At 35.4% G+C, this 18,110-nt stretch overlaps 1 protein-coding gene across 1 annotated transcript in view; it reads left to right on the top strand.

The window, feature by feature from the left end:
• GAPVD1 (GTPase activating protein and VPS9 domains 1) overlaps nt 1-18,110 on the top strand; it is an 88,362-nt gene that overhangs the window by 39,111 nt on the left and 31,141 nt on the right. Inside the window, 11 exon segments of the mRNA XM_079113857.1 lie at nt 365-451; nt 1,446-1,580; nt 1,739-1,928; nt 3,591-3,671; nt 5,773-5,933; nt 8,691-8,820; nt 10,141-10,266; nt 11,980-12,153; nt 13,471-13,611; nt 14,877-15,011; nt 15,457-15,576. Coding sequence (XP_078969983.1) covers nt 365-451; nt 1,446-1,580; nt 1,739-1,928; nt 3,591-3,671; nt 5,773-5,933; nt 8,691-8,820; nt 10,141-10,266; nt 11,980-12,153; nt 13,471-13,611; nt 14,877-15,011; nt 15,457-15,576 — 1,480 coding nt within the window.

Raw genomic sequence — 18,110 nt, forward strand, 5'->3', positions numbered from 1 at the left:
TACCAACCATGCTATCTCCCCAGTCCTAGTGAGTCATTCTTTATAAATGAATTTTTAAATTTTTCAAACATATGAAAAGTATAACATCAGAAACAAATATACTTTTAATTTCCTATCATGTTAATATCGTGTTAAAGAGAAATTACAGCAAAATTTTCTACTCATCTCTATAACAATCTGAAAATAGTAAAAGTTGACATAGAGAAGATACACATTTTACTGGAGACACTATTTTGTATGCCTGATCAGGAGGGTGTGAATGTTATTATGAAACAAATTTAGAATAGTACAGGAGTACTTTCATAGAGTAGAATTTGTGAGTATCTGGTAGCGTGTGTCTGCCCACCACTGCTTTGGGTTGCAGGTTGGCCGCCTTCTGCAGCAGTTAGCAATGACTGGTTCTGAAGAGGGAGATCCCCGGACAAAAAGCAGCCTTGGAAAATTTGACAAAGTAAGAATGAGTATTGTGCCATGTGAAATACTATTTATAGAAAATTCTGGCAAAGTATCATTGATCCTAACTTTTCTCTTTGTTAAATCTTGTCCTTAGGGGATTATAAACTAATGAATACAGTGATTAATTCGCTTTTTAATTAGCTACAGTATTTGGATCAGCAGCATTTTAAATTTAGGAAGATTTCATTAAAGATTATTACTCTCCCTTACAGATTTATTGAAGAGATGTCATTCTAATGAGAATGAAAGAACTATTAAGATTATTGTATTTTAAATTTTACTTTAAAAAATTGTCACTAAACCAACCTATGGATATATCATTCAGCAAAAATTTTATAATTTTTAGTGTATTTCATAAATTTACATGTATGGCATTTTTCAGTTAGTTTAGTTAAATAAATATTTTATCGGTCAGATTTTGAGTAGGCTATTTTATATCTACCTATCTATCTATCTATATATAGTTGTAGATGGACACAATACCTTTATTTTATTTTTGTGTGGTTCTGAGGCTTGAACCCAGAGCCTCACACGTGAGTATCACTGAGCCACAACCCTAGCCCTTGAGCAGGCTATTCGTTTAACCTGATTTACAATTCAAAGGTTATTCAGTGGAATTTCCCTTCCACCTCTCATCTACAGCCTTCTTTTCTTTTTCAAAATGTTCTTCAAGTTCTCGGTCTTTTTTGTGTATCTAGAGGTCTAGGTATATATGCAAATTCCTACATAAGCTCTCCTACTCACCACCTCTCTCCCTCCCTTTTCAGAAATGGCACGTGTAGACAGTGTTCTCTGTCATATTTATTTACCTTGCCTGAATATCTTGAGATTGTTCTTTATTGCTACATAAAGAGTTTCATTTTTAAGTGTTGAGTTTAAAATAATTTTCATTGTTAAACTTTTCTATGCTTATGCCCTCTTAATCAGAAAATTTGTTCCAGTATTTTAAAGGGGAAGTTTTTCACTTTAATATTTTCCTATTTTAACAGAGCTGTGTTGCTGCCTTCCTTGATGTTGTGATTGGGGGCCGTGCAGTGGAGACCCCTCCTATGTCCTCTGTTAATCTTCTGGAAGGGTTGAGCAGAACTGTAGTTTATATAACCTACAGTCAGCTTATTACTCTGGTAATGGATTTATTCTTTAATAGGATTTTCTCAAAATTCTTTTAGCTAAGCATGCAGTGGGTCATAGATGAATACATTGTGTGAGAAATATAAATTATATTTATGTTTGAAAAATTGATTTCACTAGCCGGTGTTTTTTTTTTTTTTACTTTTGCCAGGTAAATTTTATGAAGAGTGTGATGTCTGGAGATCAACTGAGAGAAGACAGAATGGCTCTTGACAATTTATTGGCAAACCTACCCCAGGCTAAGCCAGGAAAAAGCAGCAGTTTAGAAATGACTCCTTACAATACTCCTCAGCTGTCCCCAGCAACTACTCCAGCAAATAAAAAGAATCGACTACCTATAGGTAATGAGACTTTCTCATATTGGAACTTTTCCTTAAATTTGCTATTTCTTCATTAGCCCCTGTTATGACTTTGTTTTAGAATATAGTTTTAAATACTTTGAAAAATCCTCTTTTTCCATGTTTACTGATAGTATTTCAGTTTTTAAAAATTATGTAAGATTAGTTAAGGTGAATCAGCAGTCTTTATTCAGGCATAGTTTTCATAATCAATTGAAATCATACCACCCAGAGTATACTTCGTTTAAACTTTAGTGCTTTTTCTTGGAAGAATTTCAAAAACATCATTTCTTATAAGTAATCATTATTTTAGTTAGGTAACACTTTCCTTTCTATAAAGTTCTAAATAATGTAATAGTATAATAAGTAATGTTCTTAGGAGTTTGCATTAATTAGGTAGAAAATAATAGTTACTATTTTCCATTATTTTCTTTCTTTCTTTTTTTTTTTTTTAAGTGCCTTTAAGAATCTAATTTTATTTTTCTGCATTTAGTGATCTGGTTGTTCCTAGCTGCTCCTAAACATTTACCATTCATTGTGATATCACTTTTTTTTCCCCATTGTTTTCATTACTCTTCAGTCTCTTATTAGTTCAGCTAAAGTATCTTAATGTTATAAAATAAAGCAAAAGTTTCACTTTATGTCTTATTTATTCATTCAAGAATTATGTCTATTAAGCTTTATTCACTTAGCAAGCATTTGTTATCCATCTACCTGCACATACACAAAAATTAACTGAGCATGTAGCATGTACCTTCATAAGGTAAGACCTTCATAAATATCGTGTTATTTAAGCCATGCAGGTGTCCTATGAGGACAGCTGTAATCTCTATCTTGCACATGAAGCACTGTGTTAGACCCTGGGGATAAAAAGAGCATTAGGACACACCCATACTCTCAAGTTAGCTGCTGATAGGAATTTGGGAAAAACAAGACCAGTGCCCTGCATAATACTAAGCTGTTCTAATGGAGATAAGCATGGGGATCCTAATTTGTGCAAATAGTGGTGGTATAGGAGAAGGTCTTGAAGTTGACACTCTCTTGAGGGATGAATGAAAGTTAAAGAAGCAGGAAAGGTGTTTAGGCCAGGGGAGCAGAATGTTTTATAAGGATATGAGGAGGTCAACAACATGTAGGATTATGAGTTGTCATTATAATTTATACATTTTGAAGAACAGAATTTTATTTTTTAAAATTTCATGAGCTGATTTGTTAAGAATAACTCTTAAAATTAATTAATCTACCTTACATTTAATATAATATGGAATTATATCATCAGGTATATAGTATATTCTTCAAGTCTTTGGTTTTATGCATCTCAAAATGTCAGTTCTGTACTTAAGATAGAAAAAAAATTGACATTTTACACTTAGTAATCATTAATATTATGGGCTTTTTTTACTGTTAACATGAATAAATAAATGATTTTTGGTAAATAAGAGTCCCCCCCCCCATTGTTCATTGCTGTGCATTAGTTTTTTCATTTCTTGTCATCCCATAGTGTCATTAAAATTGTGTCTAAAGGAAAGGAAATTTCAAATATTTGCCCAGTATTATTTTGTAGAACCATGTAACCTGGTCATTGCATTTATTACATACTTTAAAAAAATGTATTCATTGTTCAAAGGGCTGATTTTCTTTCTATTTAATGCTTTCGCAACCCAGGACAACAGTTAGCAGCCATCACTGCCTGGGATTCCTCAGCTACCAATCTTACTGCTCATATTACACTAGTAACCCCATTTGGTGGGTAACAGGCTGTTATTTCTCTTATATAACTTTTATTTAAGAAATAGTGTTTACAAGTATGCTCCACGTGCATGTTGCTTTTGCTTTCTATTAAGTTGCTACTTGAAATTATTATTATTTTTTGGAGTACTGGGAATTGAACTCAGGGGCACTCAACCACTGAGCCACATCCCAGCCCTATTTTGTGTTTTATTTAGAGACAAGGTCTCCCTGAGTTGCTTAGCACCTCCCTGTTGTCTGAGACTGGCTTTGAACTCATGATTCTACTGCCTCAGCCTCCAGAGCCGCTAGTATTACAGGAGTGTAACACTGTGCCAGCTGCTACTTAAAATTTGATTACTTGCATTTTTACAAGTTATAAAGTTTAAGATTCATAGTCTTGCTCATAAAGTTAAATTTAAGTTCACAGTTCAGTAAAAGATAGTGAAAGTCATCAAATAAAGTTGTGAATAGGCCTGTTTTAGACTTTTGGAAATTGATGTGTGTCTTGAAGTTTCAGACTAAAAGTGATGAACTAATTTACAGCATCCTGAATTAAAAACAGTTGTTTCCTTTCTGCCTCTGTCTGTCTTCAAGGAGGTCAGATTTTACTCAGAGTGAAGTTGAAAGACTCTTGTTCCTACAGAGTGTTTTTGATTTATCTCTGTTTTGATTATTTTGCAGTGAAAGAGAATTTCTTTTTTTTTTTTATTTTTTATTTTTTATTTTTGTTTTTGGGTACTTGGATTGAACTCAGGGACACTTGACTGAGCCACATCCCCAGCCCTTTGTTGTATTTTATTTAGAGACAGGATCTCATTGAGTTGCTTAGCGCCTCACTTTTGCTGAGGCTGACTTTGAACTCACGATCCTCCTGCCTCAGCCTCCAGATCTGCTGCGATGACCTCTGTGCCCAGCTTAGAATTTCTATTTAGTATTCTAGTTGTATTGAATTTTATTGCTTTGAGGAAAAAATGGAAACTTATCACAAAACACCAAAACTCTTAAGAGAAGTTGTCATAAGCAATCTAAATGTTTCAGTGTCTAAAAGTTCTTAAAAGATATTCTCTGGAAGTACCTTAGTGGTAGAGTGCTTGCATAGCATGTGTAAAGCCTGGGTTCGATCCCAGTACCAACCCCCAAAAAAAGTTCTTAAAAGATATATAGGGTGTTTTTTTTTGTTTTTTTTTTTTTCTTTTCTCTTCTTTTTTTTTTTTTTTTTTTTTTAAGTATTGTTTGTTTAATTATAGTCCAGGGGAAAACAGCAAAAATAATTGAATCCTTTATTTATTTAAAATGTTTCCATAAAGCAGAAAGAACCTCATAGTCAAAAATAAGGAGAGCTTCTCTTGCATCTCTGGAAAGAGGTTAATACATTTCAGGAAAAAAAATGTGCTTTCAAAAACTGATTCTGGTTCTGTGTGTAGCTGTCTAAAGTATATTACTTTATATGCTTATCATATTTCTACATGAAAATTTTTCTTTCTTTTTCTGTAGTGGGTATTGAAGCCAGGGACACTTTACCATGGAGCTACATCTCCCTTCCTTTTTATTTTTTGTTTTGAGACAGAGTCTCACTAAGGTTGCTGAGGGTGGTCTTGAACTTGTGATTCTCCTGCTCCAGGGTCTGGAGTTGCTGCAATTACAGATGTGTGCTACCACACGTAGCTCCACATGAAAGTTTCTAACACTTATAAGTTCAGTTAATAGCATAGGAGGCCTGTGGCAGATAAATCACTTTATAGGAAAAGTAGTGAAGACTTTCTACAAAGTAAGAAATAAGGTAGTGCTTTTCTTGTTATCCTAAAGTCTTAAGTCAATAGGGATGTATTTACTGTACTGCAAATGTGATTATGTGGCTCTCCCTGTCCAGTGGACTTGGATCATTGTTTTTGTTTATCAATTTTGAAGGAGAATTTGTATTATAGTCATCAGTGTAGTAACTGGGAGGATCTAATTTTTGGTTTTGTTTTGCTGCTTCTTATTCATGTTTTCATCTATTGTTTTTTATGTGCATGTGCAAATGTTTGACCCTAGTACATTTTCTATTCATTGTGCTATTTTCTTTATTTTGACTTTTTATCTAAATTATTTGGTTTGGTTTGATTTGACTTGTTAGCAACTCGGAGCAGAAGCCGCACTAATATGCTAATGGACCTACATATGGACCATGAAGGATCATCTCAAGAAACCATCCAGGAGGTCCAACCAGAAGAAGTATTGGTCATTTCCTTAGGGACAGGTCCCCAACTTACTCCAGGGATGATGTCAGAAAATGAGGTATGAATGTATTGCTCTAGTTAACTTAACAACCACCAATATTAAGAAATTTAATTAATTTTTTTTAGCAGTGCTGGGGGTTGAACCCAGGGCCTTGTGCTTGCAAGGCAAGCACTCTCCGACTGAGCTATCTCCCCAGCCCCTAATTATTTTCTTTAAATTAATGGTCACTTGCTTTTACAAATCAATATTTATGTCTTAGTCTGTTTAGGCTGCTGGATAAAACACTAGAGTTTGGGTAGTTTATCAATAACAAATTTATTTCTCATAGTTTCGGAGGCTGGAAATTCCGAAATTAAGCTAGATTTGGTGTTTTGTGAGAGTCCAATACCTGGTTCTTAGATGGTGCCTCTGCACTGTGTCCTTGCATGGTGGAAAGGGCAAATGAACTCCCTTGGGCCTGTTTCATAGGGTGAATCCCATGCATGAAGGCTCTAGGCTCTACCCTCATGATCCCGTTGCCCCCCCAAAGACTCCACTTTCTGATACATCATCTTGGAGGGTAGGATTTCACCATATCAATTCTGGAAAAACTGAAAACATGTAGAACACAGTAATATATTTAATGCATATTCTTCATTATCTTTAATGGGTCTGTTGATGCCACACCATCAAAGACTTGCTGAGATCAGTTGCAGAGGGGGCCCTTCACATTAATACATCTACGGCACCAAAGTTACTGAACAGGTCTCCCTCAAAAGGCATTTTCATAGTAGTACAAAAGCCAGGAAGCCAAGAAATTATGCTGTGGAGATTGAAGAGACTTTTCCAGTGATTTGTAGGAAATGTTTTGTGTTTACTTATTCATTTTTTTCTGATGTTATATTAGTGGTATTCCTGTTTTACAGAGCTAAAAACTTTTTTTTTTTTTTTGGTAGTACTGGGGATTGAATCCAGGGGCACTGTACCAGTGAGCTACACCACCAACCCTTTTAATTTTTTGTTCTGAGGCAAGATTGCTGACGCTAGCCTTGAACTTGCAATCCTGCCTCAACCTCCGAAGTACCTGGGATTACAGGCATGCTCCATCATGTCCAACTTTCTTGGTTTTCTTTTCAGTTATCTCTCCATTTTTTTCCTGATTAGCCAAAGAATAGAAAATATACTTCAAGAATAAAATTATGGCATTTGCTGATAAATGGATGAAGTTGGAAAATATCATGCTAAGTGAAATAGGCCAAGCCCAAAAAAAACCAAAGGCCTAATGTTTTCTCTGATAAGTGGATGATGATACATAATGAAGCAGGGATAGCAGGGGGGGAAGAGAAGAATGAAGGAACTTTGGATGGTGTAGAGGAAAATGGGGCGGAGGGGGTGGGGGAAGGAAAGACAGTAGAATGAGACAATATTACCTAATGTATATGTATGACTACATGAATGGTGTGACTCTACATTGTGTACAACCATAGAAATGAAAAGTTGTACAATTAATCAAAATGCAGTCTGTAAAAATTTTTATAAAAGTGTATTTCAAGAATTTTTTTGCTATGTAAGTCAGGTGTAGTTTATACACCTGTAATCTCAGCTACTTGGGAAATTGAACCAGAAACATAGCTTCAAAAACATAGTGAGACCCTGTCTCAAAATTAAAAATTAAGAAAGAGCTGGAAGTGTAGCTCAGTGGTAGAACACTCATGTGTAATGAGCAGTATGAACCTTATTTTCAAAGAATCACGGTTTTGAGTTTTATCTGTCTGGTAGATCCTTGAAGGATCAGCTCAATGGCTTGTCTTTGTTTCTCCTGCCTCTGATGTTCCCCAGTACTGCAGCACTTTGAGTTGGCATTTGTCAGAAGCATGGAGGGGCTGAGGATATAGCTTAGTAGTAAAGCATATACTTAGCATGCATGAGGCCCTAGGTTCCATCCCTAACACCACTACCACCAAAAAAGAAAAAAAAAGGTTCAGAAGCAGCAGACAAATGAAAAAGCAGAAGGAAAAGGCTGGGGAAAGACATACTGTGGGACATAGGGCATTAAAAAACTCTCATGTTCTAGAGACCACAGAAGCCTGTCAATACACTTGTGAAAGACTGTAGAAGACTACCAGCATATGGTGAAGGGTAAGATGCAGTTGCAGGCTGCCTGGTTAAGGGTAGAAGAAGTGCCCAATCAGAGCCAGTCTGCAGTGACTTGGAAAGGTTTTCGGTTGTTTTGTTTTGGATTCCAGGTGTTATATCTGCCAAATCACTTGTTGACCACTAAGCTAACAGAACAGACTTCTGTGGTCACACATGACATGACACAAAGAAAGACACTGAAGCCTTCCAATCTGTTGTCCTAACCACTGTTGATTCTGTGCCTAATTGTTCAGTCTATGACACTGGTGGAGTAATGGAAGGCATAGCTTCCATTGTTTCAAGACTTTTGTTTCACAGGTATTTAAAAGCTTGAAAAACATTATAAATGAATTTTTTTTGGTGAGGAGTACTGGGGATTGAACTCAGGGGCCTCGACCACTGAGCCCAGCTCTATTTTATATTTTATTTAGAGACAGGGTCTCACTGAGTTGCTTGGCGCAACTCACTTTTGCTGAGGCTGGCTTTGAACTCGTGATCCTCCCGTCTCAGCCTCCTGAGCTGCTGGGATTATAGGCATGCGACACTGCACCCGGCTGTAAATCAGTCTTAGTTAAAAATGATGATTTACAATTAAGAAGAAAAAAAGATGAAGAAAAACTGAAATAAGAATTTTCTGTGGTTTATTTTATTCACAGTCTTTCATTTGTGATAAACTAAATTTGATGTTTTGTTTTTCAGGTCCTAAACATGCAGCTTTCGGATGGAGGACAAGGAGATGTCCCTGTTGATGAAAACAAACTCCACGGTAAACCTGATAAAACCTTGCGCTTTTCCCTCTGCAGTGATAATCTGGAAGGCATATCTGAAGGTGAAGGGTTACTTCATTCAAGGAGTTGTGTGATTCAAGTAATACTTTGTTTTGTGTTCTTTAAAGGAGCCTTATAAATTATAATTATACCATCTGTGCCTCTCACTGAGGGGAGTAATGAAATTTTCCTCTAATGAGCTTGAACAGTTGGCTGTAAAGATTGTATCCTGAATAAAATTAAGATTGCAAGAGGCTGTTGGTTATATAAAATGAAGAAGATATGTCTTCATTCAGACTTAAATAGAATAATAGCAAGTTTTATTTCTCAGTATGAATATATACCAAAGCTTATAGCGCTCCTTTAGAAGGATGTAATGCATGTACACATGGGGAGAAATGGACTTACTAGTATTTCAGGATGTTGTATATACTTTTAATGTTCTGCATTCCTCTATTCACACACACCTTCATGAAGTAGGAAACAATGAAAGTAGGAATTAAAAAAGAAAATTGCAAGCCAAGATTGTTAAGTGAGAACATGTCATTCCACATATTAGGACAAATTTTCTTTTTTAATGAAAAAAAGTCCAAGTTTACTAACATTTAAGAGTAAATATAATTGTAATTACTTCTTTTTTCTAACTTTTCAAAAAGTCATATAAGTAACATTCATTTCAGGAAAGAGATAAAATCATCTATAATTTTACTGTTCTGTTAATATCAGTTAACACTTTGACTTATTTGTAGCAAAATTGTGATGTTTCATAACCTTTATTGTTCAATAATATAGCATTAACATTTTCTTTTATAATTTTACATTATTGAATAACATTGAATTCAACTGACTTTTTTCTTTAATTTCAAATGGGCATATGATAGTTTATTTCAGCATTCTTCTGAGTAAATGGGTGAATTGCTTCTGCTTTTTAGACATTATAAATTCTGCAACAAGCCATCTTAGATTAATTTTTTTCTTTTTCTTTTTTTTTTTTGGTGGGAGAGGGATTGGGGATTGAACCCAGGGGTACTTTACCACTAAACTATATCCCCATCCCTTTTTATTTTTATTTTGAGACCGGGTCTCACTAAATTGCTGAGGATCTTGCTAAGTTGCTAAGGCTGACCTTGAACTAGTGATACTTTTGACTTAGTCACCCAAGTCATGGTGATTAGAGGCTTGAACCATACTCTGCTTAATTTTTAATTATTTCCTTAGGATAAATTCCTAGATGCAGAATTTCTATCTCAAAGGGCATGTGTATTTTTATTATAGCATTAAAAACACTTTTAGTATTTAATCTCTTAATCAAGGCATGAAAAATTGCATGGTGACTCATGAATATTTTAAAAAGATTGCTCATAGGGTAAACATTTCTCTAGGTCCTTCAAATCGTTCCAACTCAGTGTCCTCTCTAGACCTGGAAGGAGAGTCTGTATCAGAACTTGGAGCAGGACCTTCTGGGAGTAATGGAGTTGAAGCTCTACAGCTATTAGAACATGAACAAGGTAAGGTGAAGTTGAACACAGTTGTACAAGTAGAAAAGAATTCACCTGATTGCAAGGTGAGCAATATGTTTGCATGGAAGTTGACTGTATTCAGTGAGAGAGTATATTTGATTATATAATGACCATTAAACTTGTATTTATTCATGTTCCTTTATTTCTTAAAAATATATTTAAGTCATTAAGTGAATTGTTTAGGTTTAAATTACAAACAATGGTATGAATTACTTTTTAAAAAAAATTTTTATTTTTCATTTGTTGATTAAAATTTGTTGTTGACCTTTATTTTATTTATTTATATCCAGTGCTGAGGATTGAACCCAGTGCCTCACACCTACTAGGCAAGCACTCTACCACTGAGCCACAACCCCAGCTTAACGAATTACTTTAAATTCTGTTATATTATCTCAATTCTGTCATATTTAAAGAATATAGCAATAAATACTCAGGGCTCAAGGAACTTGAATAATGCAAGAATGTTACACAAATGATTGAAGGTATGAGAAGACTGTTTTGGTGGTTGAAGTATCGATAAAAGCATATTGGAAAAACACACTAGCCTGAAGGCCAGTGGCACTCAGAGGGCAGAAGTAGGATAAAGGACCAGTATGCAGTTAAGAAGTGAAACCATAGTGCATACTCAGGTGTCAACAACGGGTGAGGTAAATGTTCAAAAGTAGGCAGATCCTTGTTGAAGAATCTGGAGAGGAGGAAGTCAACACCTGAATTGCAACCAAGAAGCACTGAAAGATTTTTTTCAATGAAGATGAGGGGTTGAGGATGTGCTTTAGGGAAGATTAATTTGAGACCTTTTTTGTTTTGATTTTTTCATTTTATGATTTCTAGTTTGGGGCACATACTCCTAATGAGGTTTGAGACAGTGATTTTTAGACTTTAGTGTACATGAGAATTATCTGGAGAGCATTTTAAAAATTCTGCTTCCCAAGTTTTATTTCTAGAAATCCTGGTTTAGTCCATTTTTAGAAAAGAAAAGAATGTGGCCATTAGATTGTGTGTGGCTTGAGTAGAAGTATTGGTGTATTTTATAGGACCAGTTTATCAATATATCAATTAGGATTAAATTCTCCGCAAATAACAGAAAAACTTGAAATAATATTAGCTTATGACAGAAGCTGAATAAATATCATTCCTTTAACAAGCTTACTGGCAGTTTACATTTTGTGTAATACTAAGTTAAGAAGTAAGTTGACATAGGCCCTGGGTTCAGTCCCAATCCCTAGCACCAAAAATGAAAACAAAGAAAAAAACATGAATTGAGGGAAATTCATCCAGATAGGATTGAAAACTCTAGAAAGCAAATAGCAGTTATTCAAGTCAAGTGAAAAACATTTTTAGTGTGGGTTTATCAACTAATTATTACTACATGAATCCTATACAGTAAACCACACCAAAACATATTTTTGCTCTCAGATTTGGGTCATCTGGTTGGTTCTTCTCATTTGCACTGGACTCACTTAGATATCTATAGTCTCCAGTAGTGATGGTGGTGGGGAGCTCTGTTAATCTTAGCTGGGGGTCAGTTGGTCAGTCAGACTGGCCCACTAGATGTAGAATGGTATGGTCCTACATGCCTAGTGATGATCAAATATGTAACTTGAAGTTCAAAGATACGGTTCTTTAATGTTGGTTAAAATATCAATTTAAAAGTCCTAGCTCTGCTTCCATTGTCAAATTGCTGAATTTTGTTTTTGATAGCTACAACACAAGATAATCTCGATGATAAGCTAAGGAAGTTTGAAATTCGTGACATGATGGGACTAACAGATGACAGGGACATATCAGAAACTGTGAGTGAGACCTGGAGTACAGATGTCCTGGGAAGTGACTTTGACCCTAACATTGATGAAGATCGCTTGCAAGAAATTGCAGGTAACTGCTATTTGGTGTCTCTAGAAGACTGCTCTTGAGTTGTTCAGATCCACCCACCCTTGATGGATTGGAGTGTTTGTGCTTCTCACACAGATAGGGTGTATGTGTTAGCACTAACTGGGACACTGTGGTTAAACATATGGAATAAGACATTTGGCTGCTTTTTTCTTTATCTAAATCTAGGTAGCATTTTTCCTTTCTGCATTTAATCTCCTGGCCCATTATTATTTGCAATTCTTTTCTGATTTATCTTTAAAAAAAAATTTTTTTTTGTAGTTGTAGATGGACAGCATGCCTTTATTTTGTTTGTTTATTTTTTTAATGTGGTGCTAAGGATCAATCCAGTGTCCCATACATGCTAGGCAAGCACTCTACCACTGAACCCCAACCCCAGCCCTTATGATTTATTTTTAAAAGGTAACTTTTTACTCGTCACTTTTTCTTTTCTTTCTTTTTTCCCTCAGTATTGGGAACTGAACCCAATGCCTGATGTATGCTAGGCAAGGGTTACTACCATGAACTCCATCCTGGCCCTTTTGATTTTTATTTCGAGACAGGGTCTTGCTAAGATGCCCATGCTGGCCTTGAGCTTGTGGTCCTCTTGCCTCAGTCTCCCAAGTAACTGAGATTATAGATATACAACACTGCTCTTGACTTTTAAAATATTTTCATGTAGTGAAGTAGAATTACTATTTTATTAGGTCTAATCAAATGTATAGAGCATTCTTATCTTGAGTATTTTTAATATAAGCATACAGTAATATTTAATTCTTTTTATATTCTTAAGTAGTGTAAATAGATTTCTTAATTGGTTTTTGCACTACTTTGTTCCAGATGCCAAAGTAGTATTGTTCTTGGCAGTCAGCTGTATTTGAGCAATAAGCTGTATTTGCATTTGAGTGAGTAGTATAAAGGAGCTGTGTGTTTTCCTGCAAATACATTTTATTGCTCTGAATATGTGACTAATGTGCCAGAAGAAAACATATTGGGCCAGTATAACTTTCTGTGGTTAAATTTCTCTGTTTGTTTGTAATCCCTGTAGGACTATACATTTTAGAAAGCACTTCAGGACACATACAAAATTTGCTGAAAATACAAAGATTTGTTTTCTCTGTGGAGGGTCAAGGCTGAGCAGGAAGAACCTGATAAAAAGGAGGTTCTACCATTGTGAACAGAGTAGGAACTTCGTGTTGTTAGTGGTATGCCTAACTGAGATCACTTTTATTTTGACTTCTTTCTTTCGTGTTTGGCCTTTCCCCAGCATCACTGTCTCTTTGTCAGATCTCTGTTAATGCTTTGCTCCCACTGGTCACACAGGTGCAGCTGCAGAGAACATGTTGGGCAGTTTGCTATGCCTCCCAGGTTCAGGCTCAGTACTTCTGGACCCCTGCACTGGTTCTACCATCTCGGAGACAACAAGTGAAGCTTGGAGTGTAGAGGTACTACCAAGTGACTCAGGTTAGTATGCTGTCATTGTTTGCTTTTTCATTTACACAGAAGTTTTAAATGTAAGGTTTCCTAATTTCTATGTTAGATATGTCAAATACTTGGGGCTGGGGTTGTGGCTCAGTGATAGAGTGCTTGCCTAGCATGTATGAGGCTCTGGTTTCAAATCTCAGCACCACATATAATTAAATGAATAAAAATAAAGGTCTATCCACATCTAAAAAATATGTTTAAAAAACTTTATAAAAAAACCAAAAAACAAATACACATTTGACAAGTGGAAGACAATCACATTAGTAAGAATTTCAAATGGAAAATAAGAGCATTTATCTAAGAAAAAATGCATTGTTGGGTCCATAGACTAAGATGACAGGTGCTTTCTGACTGTGTTCAGTTATTTTGGAAGCAATTGTTTGTAGCTCATCGGGATTCTACATGGGTCACTGAGTTTAGTGTCTCCCACCAACTCATCTCAGAATAAGAGTAGCAACACAGCTTAGGTTCTGAGTGGTTGACTTCCTGTGAGCATGCCTAGGATTATCTTAGGGGAGAACCTAACTCTTTAAAAGATGTTTAAATGTATGTTTGAAACACTTTAAAATTGAGGCTCTGTAGTCCTAAGAATTTGTTCTCCTATGTAGCGTTTTTTATAAATATATATCAAGTGTTTTGTACTTTCTTTTTTCTTATGTGTATATTACAGTCCTACTTTTTTCTGATTATGAAGACAAATCTTTGCCTTCAACTAAATGTCAACTAGGAGAATGCAAATATAAGTAACTATGTATCTGCATTGCATTCTTTCTGACTTGTTTGGTTTAAGAATGATTAAGTAATCCTGATATGTTTTATATTGCTATACTAAAGCATTCAAACATGCTAACCTTGTCAGGAGACAAGTGCAAGACAGTAGGATTAGCTCATCATCTATCAGATATCCATCTAAGTACAAGTTCATTTTTAGGAGGTGGTTGATTGATTGCTAAGCTATTCTGTATACTTTAGTCCAATTTACCTGTTAACCAACAGCATACTTTATAACAATGATCTCGAAACAGTTTTCCTCTGTACACAACAAACTGACTTACATTGGAATGAAATCATAACCATGACTTCTTTAACACTTACTCTAACTAGCTTTGTTAACTTGCCTAGACTTAAAAAGCTGTTTATACTGATTACATTCATACCTGGTGAGCTTTGTTTATCTACATCAGAAAAGCTGAAATTGTGGCATGTTGACAGAATCACTGATATGACTCCTGTTTTTTGCTTAGAGGCCCCGGACCTAAAGCAGGAGGAGCGCCTACAAGAGCTGGAAAGCTGTTCTGGACTGGGCAGCACATCTGATGATACGGATGTCAGGGAGGTCAGTTCCCGCCCCAGCACACCAGGCCTCAGTGTCGTGTCGGGTATGTCTGTCTTGTTTTAAGGACTAGGGATTAGAAGGTGTTACCTCCTCCCCCTTTATAAGGTTGATGCTAAAGAGATATGTTTTATTTGAGAGCTGAGTAGTTTCTGGGAAATAAAATGATTTCTATGGCACCTTTAATCTTTGAAAACTTAATGGGTGGCTTTTAGAGCCTGTTGAATTAATTGGCAAATGGTCCCTGCACAGCTTTTTCTATTCTTGGTACAGTATTTAGATATCACAGGATAATTCTAATTGTACTTTATAAAGCAAGAGAAGTATATTTGAGCAATGGTAAGATAAAGGATAAATTCTGAACAACTTCCATGTATTCACCTGGGACATATACAATTTGAGAATGTTTAAAGTTTCTCCAAACTTCATATATTTTTTGTGTGGTCATTTTGTTCTTCTTGCTATTTATTTTTTACTATTTTTTCTTAAAGGCATAAGTGCAACCTCTGAGGATATTCCTAATAAGATTGAAGACCTAAGATCTGAGTGCAGCTCTGATTTTGGGGGTAAAGATTCTGTCACTAGTCCAGACATGGATGAAATAACTCATGGTAAGAAGGGGAAATGAGAAAGACTTTTTAAAAATGATCCCATCTGTGGTCAAAACTGGCATTCTTCCACATTGCTTGTCATAATATCAATTGGTATAGAACTTTGGGGCACAATTTGTCAATATGTATTTAAGACTTTAATGTTCACATTCTGAATTTTATCTGGTTAGTTCTACTTCTAGAAATATGTCATAAGGAAATAATTCCATGTGTGGAGAATTCTTATCACAGAGATGGCCTTTATGACATTTATATTGGCAGACATCAAGAATTGAAAAACAGAATGGCTAGGTGAATTTTGAAGTAACGACTTATTAAAATTTATGTAGGTGTTTTTAAGATGCTCAGAGAATATGAAATAACTTAGAGAAATGCCTTGAATATAATATTACATGGAAAATTTATTTTATAGGATTTTATATTCAAGGTAATAAAGCATTAAGCACTCTATGCATATTTGGACCCGCCCAGGGATGGGGGAAAAAAACCCATATGCATAGAAAAAGAACTGGAAAAAAATACCAGAATGCTAGCCGTGATTTCATATGTGGGTTAGTGAGTTTTGAAGTACCTTTTCTTTCTTTATACTTGTTCTAAATTGGTGTTGGTTTTTTTTGGTTTTTTTGGTTTTTTTGGTGCTGGGGTTTGAACTCAGGTCCTTGTGCATTCCAGGAAAGTACTCTATCACTGTACTTTTAACCCAGGTCTTTTTAAACCTTAGCACTATTGACATTTTGGGCCAAATAATTCTTTGTTGTGGCTGCCTGTCCTACATTTCATAGAATGATTAGCAGCATCCCTTACCTCTACCAGTAGTTCATGCCTGCCACCCTTCAGAGTTGTGACCACCAAAATTATCTTTAGATATTGCCAAATGATCCCTTGGGGGACAAAATAGCCACCAGGATGCCTCTACTTCATGTACAAACAGAGAAACAAGATGTATCGCATTTGTTTACAATAAAAAAAAAAAAAAAATAGCCACCAGGTGAGAACCATAGTTATAAAGCAGCAGTCTCAAAGTAGGCAACTGAGGGTCTTCAAGACTCTTTTGGGAATAGGGGAATATGAGGTCAAAATTATTTTCATAGTAATAAAGTTCGTTGTCCTTTTTCATGGTGTAGCCATTTGCATTGGTGGGACACAAGCAAAGGTGAATAAAATTTTCTGGGACCTTAGCAAGATGCAAGGTCACCAAACCAAGGGCCTCATGAATTCTTTACTCACAGTTAAAAATAAAGTTTTGCTTATGGATGTCTTTGATGAAGCAGTAAAAATTGTATATATATTTTTTTGCTTGTTTTTTCCTCTCTCTCTCTCTCTCCCTCTCCCTCTCTCTTTTCTTTTTTTCCCTCCTTCCCTCCCTTTCTCTCTCTCCTTTTCCTCCCTCCCCCCTCTTTCCTTTTTTTTTACCCTGTGGCACTGGGGATTGAACCCAGGGCCTCACAGTGTGCTAGACAAATGCTATATAACTTAGCTACATCCCTACCTCTTTTTATTTTATTTTGAGGCAGTGTCTTCCTAAGTTGCTGAGGCTTGCCTCAAATTTGTGCTCCTCCTGCCTCAGCCTTCTGAATCGCTGGGATTACAAGGTGTACACCACCTAACCTGGCAGTAAAAATTATTTCATTACATCTCAACTCTTGAATACACATCTTTTTAATATTCTGTGTGAAGAAATAAATGTACCCATAATACATTTCTGCTGCATTTTAAAATATGATGTCTTAAGGAAGAGCACTTGTATGATTGAGATGTTAGCTTAACCAGCCACTTGTTTTATTTCATTTCTCTTTAAAAACCATTTTTACTTGAGTAACTGATAAACTATGGTTTTATGAATACATATTTAGGTATTCAGCAAACATTTTATTGGAAAATTAACAAAATGAACCTGTTACTTCAAGGAAAATGATTAATAGAGTTTGTGAAATTCAAACAGATAAAAATTAGAATTTTGGAAACTTGTATCCACTTCTGTGAGTTTGACAGCATTCTGTTATTTAAATTCTTTTCAGAATTTAGATCAGATTGGTGGTGATACCAAGAATATATCTTTTTATATTATGTGGTGAAATATGTCTGCATTTGTAAGATCTATATGACTTATTGAAACAGTATTTTCTAAATGATCAACCCATGAGGTTGTAGGATTATGCATGTTTATAAGATCCATTCAAAGTGTAAGACAAACCAATTAACCTCAATGTAATAGAGAACAAAAAGTTCATTGATTTGGTTTTAGTTTCCACTTTGTAGCTAGTCTTTAAAAAACTACTCCTTGTCAAGATTTGATAGAGAATCAAAGAATATCCACAATTTAATATATCATCTCAGGCTGAGGGTCATAGTTCAGAGGTTGAGTATTTGCCTCACATGTGCAAGGAAGGCCCTGAGTTTAATCCCCCTGAACTGTATTAAAAAGAAAATATCTACAGCCATAGAAATGAAAGTTGTACCCCTTTTGTGTATAGTGAATCAAAATGCAATCTGTAAAAATAAAAAAAATTAAACCAATGAACAGAAAGAAGGCA

Source organism: Sciurus vulgaris (genome assembly GCF_902686455.1).
Source record: "Sciurus vulgaris genome assembly, chromosome: 15".
NCBI classification, from domain to species: Eukaryota; Metazoa; Chordata; class Mammalia; order Rodentia; family Sciuridae; genus Sciurus; species Sciurus vulgaris.